This window comes from Bacillus rossius, chromosome 5, assembly GCF_032445375.1.
Source record: "Bacillus rossius redtenbacheri isolate Brsri chromosome 5, Brsri_v3, whole genome shotgun sequence".
NCBI lineage: Eukaryota > Metazoa > Arthropoda > Insecta > Phasmatodea > Bacillidae > Bacillus > Bacillus rossius.
Genome location: NC_086333.1, coordinates 1,683,452 through 1,694,896, shown reverse-complemented (window position 1 = coordinate 1,694,896; position 11,445 = coordinate 1,683,452). Strand labels below are relative to the sequence as shown.

At 34.1% G+C, this 11,445-nt stretch overlaps 1 protein-coding gene across 2 annotated transcripts in view; it reads left to right on the top strand.

Annotated features, from left to right (window-relative positions):
* The first annotated feature begins 830 nt into the window (after positions 1 to 830).
* The window catches only part of LOC134531540 (UBX domain-containing protein 1), a 130,567-nt gene continuing 119,952 nt past the window's right edge, over positions 831 to 11,445 (top strand). The window contains exons 1-2 of one of the 2 annotated variants that reach the window (XM_063367210.1): positions 831 to 1,149; positions 6,359 to 6,412. In XM_063367210.1, the coding sequence (XP_063223280.1) occupies positions 1,094 to 1,149; positions 6,359 to 6,412 (110 nt within the window). In that variant the 5' untranslated portion in view covers positions 831 to 1,093. Of the gene's footprint in view, positions 1,150 to 2,816; positions 3,549 to 6,358; positions 6,413 to 11,445 lie in introns of those variants that run through there. The other variant, XM_063367211.1, reaches the window with a different exon arrangement.

Sequence of the window (11,445 nt, the reverse complement as noted above, 5' to 3'; positions counted from 1 at the left end):
AGGATAGTTACATTTAAGATACTTGGAAATCATGTAAACGGTTTCCTAGTGCTGGATAGCTACCGATCGGCCAACTTCGGAGAGGATCGGCATTTGCAGCCAGTTACAGGAAGGTAGCATTGCTTTCGCTAGACTCTTGTGTATGAGCATGGTAGGCTGTAACCCTATGGTCATGCTCACTGGCCTGAACACATGAGCCTACTAGTTTTGTCTTCTATCTCCCATCTTCACAGTTCTTTACATGAAGTAGTTAGTTCTCTAGTGGAACACACTGGCTGAACGATCGACCCATCCACCTCTAAAGAAAGGTTGATCTCTCACATGGCTGGCTTTGGGCTAGTTGAACCAACAACCATCACCCACCTTGATACCTCAACCATGTTTTTATGAGACCGGGAAACACAGCCACATCAAAAGTTATTCAATTTGTATTAATGTGTGTAGTTGGAGACCTGTCTCAATTTGAATATGTTCATTAACGATTTCAAATCGCAATAAGTTAGCCCACGGCAGCTTGGGAAGTTGCTAAGTTCCAAATTATGAACACCACTAAGGGAAAGGCTCATCTTGACTACATCGCACTTTTTTATAAGATTAGCAGCCAGTTGTGAGCCATATATCTCTTATAACCTTAATTACTATTGACGTTGAACACACAATGCAGTTTTTAAAATTAGGAAACTCAAATGTTGAATGCACTTTAGGCTACACTTGGACTCGGTTTTGTTGAGTGACGTGAAGTTATTTTCCGTAAGTGCAGTTGACTATTATTGGAGTGAGGACCATGTTTCAGTATCACCAAGTGGTATGACGGCCAATTTCACTTCAATTTTTGAATAGCTTAATTTTGTGAAAGTCAAGTCCTAGGTACCTGTTATGTTTTTTTTGCTGATAAACAGCAAAAATTATTAATATCCAACGGCATAGAATCTTGTTACTAGAAACGAGAATGTCTGTGTTGGAGTATTGCCTACAATGTATTTTGTTTTTGTAGGCTAGCAAGACCTGCGTGTTTACGAAACGGGTATTTTGTTAAGTATATGCCGAAAGTGAATTACAATAGTTATACTGTAGTGAATTAAACTAAATTGTAATGTCTGCTCAGGAAGTAAATATTCTCATCGACATGGGCTTTCCGCGTAATAAAGTGTAAGTAATTGTGTGTTTTTCTTAAATTAGTATTGCTAGGGTTAATTGGTTCTGTTCGGAAATAACTTGTGTACTTCTTTTTCATTTAATGGGTTTTTATGAAATTGTGAATTGTAATTATATAAGGGAAAATAATATAAAAATATATTCTTTCCAAGTGATAGTCAAACGCTTCTTGGCTAGCCTGAAGTTTTACCGTTTTTTTAGTGGTTAAAGCCTGGTATACTAGTGTTCTCAATGGAATCATATAACTTAGGCTTATTATAATATTTGTGCTTATTTTTATTGGAATTAAAGTTTATATTTGTAAAATCAACACATTTTGGTTTTTTCATAGAGTTTCAAAATAGTTGAAGGTACTCGCTTTCAGACAGCTAGCACTAGAATTATTTCTTTCATATCTTAATTTTATGTCTAACCATTTACTCTTAAATTTATACATACACAATAATTGTTTTGGTTTTTAGGCTAAAAGGTATGAAGACCAGGATAATTACAATGTAAACAATATGTTGTATGAAAGGATGTTTAAAAGTAAATTTCTTAAAATCACTATTTTGTTAAACTGTTACACACTAAAACAACTTGCATAAAGAATCTGAAAGAAAGGTATACCGTACCTACTAAATACTGCATGTTAAAACAGCAGCAAGTAGGCAGGAATATTATGTAACTCGTGTTTGGGAAACAGACCTAAGTTTTTATGAAACCACAATTGAAATACTAGATACCTCCTTTTATTAATTTGTTAACAGTTGTATGTTACGTAATGATTACTGTACCCAATTCATTGAAAATACAGATGTTGCAGTCAGCTTTTACTTAGATCTGTAAACAATTTAATTCTTAATGCCTGTAGTTTGTTCAATGTGAAGACCTATTTTTGTCCTTTCCAAGGTAGTAAAATTTTATTATTCTATTCTATTAGTCTATTTTCATACACTATTTAAATGCTGAGTATAAATGTTCACAAAGAATCTAACTGCTGGCATTTTCAGCAGTACTGTTTGATCTGCTTTGTGGTTGTATTTAAAGTCGCAAAAAATAAGCATATTGATTATTAAAAAACTTTCACATGTCTGAACCCTGTGAACTTCGAATATTTCTTATTGGTTTGACTAGTATTTGTAAATGCATCATTTAGTTCAGGTACCTAATGTTAATGCAGTTCTGACTATCGGCGACATCACGATACTTGGCATCTGGCAACTTCATCACTTAAACTGATTTTGAAAATCTATTAACAGATTGTAAATCAACAATGGAGCATTAGTGTGGACAATCATTAGTCTCTGGTAGGATTAAAATATTTATCATTCTTAGATGAAATTTAAGGATTAAAGAGTTTTTATTTTTGTTTCTTAATTACAAGTAATGAAGTAGCTGTGGCTATTTTTTAAATGTATTACTTAAACCTGCTTCATTTTTACAAATGTAGCCGAATAATTTGTGACGTATGTTAGTTCATTAACCAGTTACATACTAATTTCCTAATGCACTTATTAAGAATAATGTAGGAGCCCAACAAAATATGTTATAAGTAAATTTTTTGCCATAAAGTATCTACATTGTCTATCTTTATGTGACAGCTTGTTTATGCAGGTCCATTTTATGTTGCACTAAAATTTGATTTAATAGTTGTTTTTTGGTATTAACTAATGAATTTTGATTTAATGATTTGGCATTTTTTTTTGTAGTGCTGGTTGTTTTAGGTACTAGTTCTGGAGTGTAGCAATGCTGAATGCAGCGCTGGTATGTTACCAGCCACAGAGCTGCCCTCAGCGCTCGGAAAGCCGCACCTCGTCGGCCTAGAGACTAGCGATAGATGGTGATTGATGGGGGAAGCCAGACTACGTTGAGGAAATGCAAGCCTGGTGTTGACCATGCTTCCCATGCATGACAACTCTCGCACATTTCCTTAGTTAACAAGCAATAGCCTCGCGACAAAATAGTTTCACCCTTGTAGCCGGCACCTCTTGCACATTATTAAGTAAAGAAGCTTGCCAGCTGAGACAGGCACACTGGACAATGGCGACTGACTAGCGCCCCCTCGTGGTTACCTTTTACAAGCATTCAGATTTGTGTCACGTGTGTGAGAATATTATTACAATTACAAATATATAAAACTAACACTTAATAATAAAAAACCCTTATTAATAAAATGTCTAGAACCATCAGCAACCACTATATGGCCTCGTTGCAAACAAAAGCAGTGGTACATGTGAAGTGTGGTGGCCCTGTGCACTCCGTCTTGCGAGCCGGTGATGCACTCTAGCACCCGCTGTGTTCGTCATGCTGACAGACTGGCAGGATGAGGAGGGGGAGACATGACTGGCTCAAGGCCAGTAGAATCTCAAAATAACAAGAACAATTTGAATTAAATAATCGCAGCATAAAAGGTGTGTAATACAGATATGTTTTACCTACGTAAAGTTTTATTTTCTGACATAGGCCTATAATGCAACTTCATTTTTACCTGAGTCGATGCAGGACAAAATCCTATTGTATCCTCTTTTACTTTCAACTATATACATAAAAAAGTAATCTTGAAAGTTGGGGTTTTGTTACTCAATAATTTGGGCTATGTAACCAATTTAGAATAAATTTGTAACATATGTAGCCTGTAAACTAGATTAAAGTATTAGGCTAGGCTATATATAAGTAGTAAATTCCACTTAGAAAGGCTTGAAAATAAGGTCAATTTGGTTTTTTGATAAAAAAAATCCTGGTGTATAAATTATTATGTATGAATTTTTAACTTAAAAATAGGGAATGGCATTTCTATTTGTTAAGCAAAACATGCAATTTTTTTTTTTATGCTGCTGTTCTAAAGGCAAGTATGCTCAAAACATTAATTGCAATATGATTATATGCTAAAAATAATAATATAATTTTTACATTTATATAGGCAGTATGATTACACAGATAATAAGATATCTGTACTGAAACACCTTAAGTATCATTATTCAAACTGTAATAGTTGGATTTGTTTTTTAAGTTTACATTTATGAAATGTCTTTTATATATTTTTTAAATTGATGTATTGTTGAAGAACAATATTGGTATCAAATTTTATTTTTTCTAAAGTACAAGTACTTTTGTGACAAGTTAAGTTTATTGCAATTTTATAATGGAGAGGTATAGAAAGCAGAATCAGTAAAATTACTGCTGTTAATATATTATTTTATATTAATCATTCAAAAAAATGCTACTTGGATTATAATTAAGTTATTTGAAGTTTTATTTATATTTTATTATTTGTATTATTTTTTCACTCAAATCGACACCATCAAGGTACTTGAAGTTGTTTTAGTTTAAGCATTTGGAAGGTCTTATTTTCTTGAAAACTATGAAATGACATTTAATAATTTTTATGATAAGTGTTAATTAAATTACACCTTTCAGTGTTAAAACAAAATACTTAAATCATTTAACTTATTTATTGTCATGTATCCAAGCACACTCCATAATGGCAAGGACTAAGGAGTCCTGTTGCTGGCAAGTGCGGATGGTCACTGCGGTCTAAAGAGTGAGGCAATGGTGCGTGGAGTGTCGGGGGTAGAGAGGGGTGGAGAGCTCAGCCTGGCTCAGGGTTATCCCTGCTGGTGTCCAGAGCAGAGCTTGAAGTAGCTCACATCCTTGGATATTAGTCTAAAATCATAACTGTACCAACATTTCATGCGTGCAACATAGTTTGCTCTAGTATTGTTGGTTTGAAGTTAAAGTTTGTTCAGGGTTCCTGCAGCAGAGAAAATCTGGAAAACTTAGGGAATTGAGAAGTTGTCTTAGAAACATAGAAACCACAGAGAAATTGTTAATACTTAACTAAATTCAAAATTAATTATTTATATAGTATCTAAATGTGTTCAAACTGTTATGTGTTTTAATCACTGTTTGTATGCTGTACCTATATAATCAGTATCTGATTTTTGTTTACCTTAATTAGACATTAGATGTACAAAACATATGTGAATTAGTTTTAAGCAAAATTAAATATAATATAATAGTTTTCAAAGTTTTATCAAACAAATATAACAGTTTTTGAAGTTATTCAGTTTTAGGTGCGTTATGAAAAAACAATGAGAGTGAAGTTTTACGCTGTGCACGCACCATACTGCAAAATTTTTACAGAATTAAAAAAAGGCTACATAATGTGCTAATATATGTGCTATTAAATCTTATAATTTAGGGATTGATATTGAATACTGGTCCATATCATTAAAAATATTTATTTATTGTGAATATTAGTGATAGAAATTGTATTTATTAAATTTTTCAGTATATTTTCAAGACTATTATTATTTATGTGAGGTTATGTACCCATAGGTATAACAATATCAGGTAAAAATTAATAAATTAGAATAAACATTCATTTTATGTATGAATTTTCACCATTAATTAAAATTAAATAACAATAAATTAAATAATTGAATAAAATAAATAATTAAATTAATAATTAATATATGCACATTTTATATTCTTAATATTGTATTTATTTAAAAATTTTATTTTATTTAATTTATACTTTACCAACCGTATTTTTAATATCTTCCAGTCTATTTATTATTTTATTTCTCTTAATTATTTGCATCCAAAATTAAAGTTAGTTTTTTATTATTATAAGTAAGTATAACTTATAACCTGCGTACATTATGCACCTATTTTGTTTTTGCAGTATCGGTTGCATTATGGTGATGGAAATGGTAACAGTGCTTACTGTATGTTTTGCAGAAAAACATGTTATAGCCAATCATGCATGTTATGTATGTTGTTGTACTGTGTATTAATAGTAATGTGTATTGTAATATATTTAACTTGCCAGATTAATGAAAACTTGGAAAAAGTTATGTGGAGTAGGGAAAAATGGGAAAATTGGAAGTTAGGGTGCAGGAATCCTGTTGTTGGTTGTTTGCCAAGCAATGTTCACTCCAGGAGGGGCACGGAATCTCTGTGGCCGTGCATGCTGAGGCGAGGCCAGACAGACATTGGTTTCAGAACAATTCCCAGCATCATGACAATCGTGGTCTCAAGCCTTATAGAATAGAAGGAATATTATTTCAAAGATTTCTGTGCATAGTCATGCTATGTGGAACCTTATTTTGAATCTGTGAACTATGTAATTCCACTGACTCCTCTATTACTGTAGTTGTTAGTGCAGTGTTGTTGTCCAAGGCTTGAGTGTAAACATGGTCCTTACAATCTGCTGCAGGGATCGCGCTCTTCAAGTCACTGGCAATCAGGGGGTCGAAGCTGCTATGGAATGGTGAGTCAAACTTATAAGTCGGCCGTTACATATGTGCAAGTATAGCAACCTCCAAATCATCCATGTTAGTTGAAACTCCCAAATGAACAAACAATATTGTAGCTAAAGGTGGGTCATTCCACATTAAAAGAGCCTTAAGGTTAAAATTTAGGTAAAGTTATTATCGTGAAGCCAGTGCTTATATTTGTTAGTTGTGAACATGTTAAATGATTACAAGCTAAAGAAAACAATTTTTACAATTCTTCTTTTATTTTTAAGCTCTCAAACTTAATGGTTATTGTTAACTATCAATTTTGCTAAACTGTATGAATGTTGGTAACTATCTAAATAATCATAATCTATCCTCTTAGTTTTTTTAATATATTGTTACTGCCGTCGACTTACTCTTATCTGTGTCGACCGTAAAGATGGAAATGAAGGGAATATGTACATGAAAAGTTGATAATGAAATGAATCGTGAAGGATGATGGGGAAAGGGAATGGAAGTGAATCTACCGGGATTGTCTGTGATCCTGATATCGTGACGGCCCTGTCATGAGTATCAGGTTCTGGGGGCGGTTCCACCACTCGTGTTGTTCCTTAAACAGTCCTTAAGGTAGGGTGACGAGTCCCTATTTGCAAAACATTTTAAATAAAGAGGTTAAGGGGGAACACTTCCACAAGAACATGTTTATTTCAGCAGTTTCAACTAACCGTTACTAAACACATGTATCAATTCTCTACTTTCTGTCTTTTTAAAAGTACCTTTCTATTTCTAACACATAATTACTGAACCATAGTCGTGCCTATCAGGGATACTGTCGTTAATAAGTACACCGTGCTGTCGGCCATTTCCTAGAGCGTATTCTTAACCTCATTTGTCTCATGATTCGTTACCAACTGTTGCAGACTAATTTCTCCCAAGTTACGTGACAGTTTTTAAATCAATTTATTATTCATAATGTCTACCGAGTTATTGATGAAATGCGTATTCTTAGTTTTTGAAATGAGAGAGAGATACCAACTATTACAAGCTACATGGGCCTAAGGCCATTGTGCTGCTGTCTAGTGTTGAACCATCGTCACATCGTGGCTGGTCACTCACCAATCGTCGTCTCGGCGGCGGAGTAGCATGGCTTCCCACTGACTCTGTGACTCTGTGACTCTGACTTCTTGAATAAAATCTCTCCGTATAAGAAGCCCGTCCTGACCCTGTTTGCGTGTGTTTGTTAATAACATAAACAGTTCTGCTTCTGACGTCATTACACACTCCCCCTCCTTCCCTGTGCCTATGACCGAGTTTCGCTGCGCTGTGACCAAGGTCGCGCCAGCTGTGCGCGAGTTGCAACCCCCCTGTTTGTTTCTGCGGCCGTGTTATGCTATCGTTTGCAAACATTGCTTCCACTTCGCGCTTCACCTGTCCTTCATTGTTTCCCGCTGTGTTTGTCATTTCCTCATCGTGTCTCGCTGGTCCTGATCGTCTGGCTAGTCATTAAAAAAACAAAAAACCTTTCACTGGTATCTTACACAGCTATTCCGTATGTTACGGATGTTACATTTTGGTTTGTTTTTACCTTTAATTTTTAAAAGTCTTAAATGACATATTTATTCTATTATGAAATACTTAAATAACTATGAGAAACCAGTAATGGTTGATGTTTCTAACTTTGTATTGTAAGTGGTGTGAGCATTATTTAAGAAAGACTGCTGTTACGGATGTTACAAAACTTGGGAACAATCAGATGAGATGGTTGAGTTCAGCAGAAACATTCAGGTGACCCGATTAATTCTAATTGTTTATAATGATTTATTGAGGTTTTAAACAGCTTGTGAAAATGTACCAAAAAAAATTAATAATAATACTTGTTTTATACAGTTTTTCTGCTGTTACGGATGTTACACACACTGGTGTTACGGATGTTACAAGTGACCCTACATCAATATATTTTTGGATTTTATGCACATGTGATTTATTCTGTTTTACTATACCGTGACATTAAGTAATTAAAATTTAAAAAAAATCACAATTTAATCTGATTTTGGAACTCATAGATCAGTCTGGTTCCAATTGATTTAACATTTGGTGTAGGCAGCACTGAACTTATTTGAACCAAATTGATGTCTGTTTGATCATTTTCATCTGTTACATTGTTCCAGTTTTCCCATAACTTTTAAGAAACATCACTCCAACTTCACCCATTTGACAGACGGCTGATGACTCCTTACGAAGGCCTGTTTGACAAACAGAAACATATTTGTGTGTCACTGAATGTTTGGGACCCTCGCCATGAATGGTGACAGTAATGAAAGTTCCAGGAATGATACACTGTGGGTCTACCAGCTCCTGATCTTTTGAAATGTCATTTCCATCACCACCTTGTTCTTCAGTGTCACTTTTAGTTTCACAATCAGAATAAACATCTTCGAACCGCAACGGAACTTTTTGTTGTCTGCTTTGCTTAACTTTCACTTTTCTCTTTTCTGAACTGTGTGTGAAGCTTGCCAAAACGTGACAATCATCAAATCTTTCAAAATTATGGTAGTTCCAAATACCTGGGATTTCCTTAGCAGCTTACCATCTTTTGTTCAAAAACAAACTTTTCTCTTTAATATCTCTTTCTGGTACATAAAGCACGTTTGTTTTTTTAACCAAAGATGTAGCACACAAATAAAAGTCTTTGGCTGACTTAACTTGAGAGGTTCTGACCTTAACAGCGGTCCAAACTGTTCTTTTAATTTGGCCACTAATCACATCAACAGCACCCTTGCCATGCCATGCAGCGAAAGTATCCCACTGAACTGTTTGTACATCAAAGTCATCCGCTAGAAAACACATGTTACAAACAGTAAACTTGCTTTTAAATTGTGATGCACAATTGTCTGAGAATATATGCAAATTGTTGAGTTTCAGTTTTGGATGGCTTAGCATCAATTCTGCCAAAATACTTTTCAAAAATGTCCATGATGACTGTTTTGAATGGCTTAAGTCGTCACTTATCACAGCATAGGATTCAGTTGTATTTTGCAACCACAAGCAGCGGGTGAAAAAAATTACTTATGATTTTGCCAGTGAGCACTTTGTACTTCGTCCTGAGATACTAAACTATAATTCTCAGCATAATCTATCCCTTCTCCAAGTTCATTTTTCTTTCTTCAAAAAATTTGGCTTGTTTTTTCTTCACAAACGTGTGACTTTTGAAGCTAGGAAGAACCAAGTTAATTTTTCTTACGAGTTCTTCAAGATATCCAGTGCTCTCGTTTACTTGTAACCAACCATCACACTTTTTCTATTCCATCCATTTCACTTGCTGAGATAAATCACAGTCAGTTTTTAAAAGAACTTTTATATCATGATAACATGTTTCACAGTTATTCGACATACAACATTCACTTCCTGTATCACAGCACATTTCTTCTAGCAATGTTTTATGGGTCACAGAAGACCCCAAAATATCACACTTCGGAGAAATGGCATCACTCAAAAAATTAAAGTTAGCATGTTGCATACAGACACACACGTTATGAGGTGTATTACCTACAGGAATTATATACTTTGGTCGTAACTCATGAAACTTTGACAGAGATATCTCAATCTTGTGTTTATCCATAAAAAGTTTATGGGCCTCTGAAATGGTCATGACTAAAAAGCACTTTTGCTTTTGAGTCTTCTGGCCAGTATTTTTATCCTTCATTGATATGTAGTCCCTTTTTGATGGCGCTTGCCAACTGATTTCATCTGTTTCTAGAAAATCTCGCACTTTTTCAGCAATATCTTTAGGAAGTAAACGAGTTTTTGACAGTTTTGTCACAGTATAAAGTTCTGAAGAACTATTAAAGGTTTCCTTTACAAGCTGCCGGACAACTGCTCTCTTCTTTTGAGGACTATGTGGAAGATTTCTTTTTGCTTTAAAGACTGCTTTCCGAAGAGTACTTGTGGATGCATAGGAACCAATAATCCTATCAGAAACATTACTGTTGTGGCTCAATCAATTTTTTTTTCAGAGGCTTGCTTTTTGCGCCAAGTTTTTATCCCGATTTGGGTCATTTCCCTTTTTTTCTTTAGCATTTTTCCATTTTTGGCACATTTTTCCTTTTCTTTTTGCCTAGCAACACAATTTCTGTCTCTGTCTTTATTAAGTAGCTCTTTCCACTTTTCAAGATTTTCAGCCTTTAATTTCTCCCGAAATTTAGCAACTCTACTTGCAGATGATGTTGGTGCCATGATCCTGCAACAATGACAAAGGGCTCTCATTAATATTTATTTACTGTTATAAATTAAATGGAGTACAAACTAAACTCATACAAGTCTGGTTTAACGTTCTAATAAAGGCTTTATGACCCCCCATTTATAAAATATATGCTTAACCTGGTACATCATTTTAATTAGTTAGGCTCTAACTGAATTCTGGGTTTTGGTAGATTATTCCAGAATCATGTTTGTGTTTATCAAATGACAAATAGTATCTTATTGGCAAGTGATAAATCAGTCATACCCTCGTCACTACGATATGTGTAACATCCGTAACACCTATTTATTGAAAATAAAAACCCAGAAAAAAATTATTAACTGAGGTTAAAGTAAGTTTGTAGGTAAGTAGTAAGTCAACCTTAACCTAAATTGCATTGTAAACTAATAGCTGTAATGTACAGAAAACATTTTTCTAATTTTTGTTACGGATGTTACACTAACATGTCTCTTTAGTTAAAAACTCAAAAATTTAAGGTAATTTATTTACCATGGGCCTTGAAACCTAAGATGATGAAACACAAGACATTTCTTCAAAAGCACAACAAAATTTCTTGGAGGTAAACAGCTGATGAATTACTAAACAGGTGGACCAACTGTGTCATCCTTTTTATTAAAATTTCCTGTTTTGCAGTAACCTTGGTTTCAAACTGTAAAATAAATACTTTAAAATATTGGTTTCTTAAATATTGTAACTGATCTATTAAATATGAACAATCATGAACATGCACCGGTAAATAAAATATGGGAATTATTAAATTTAGTTGTTTACATGTTTTCCTCTTTTATACGTAATGGCTTTACAGTA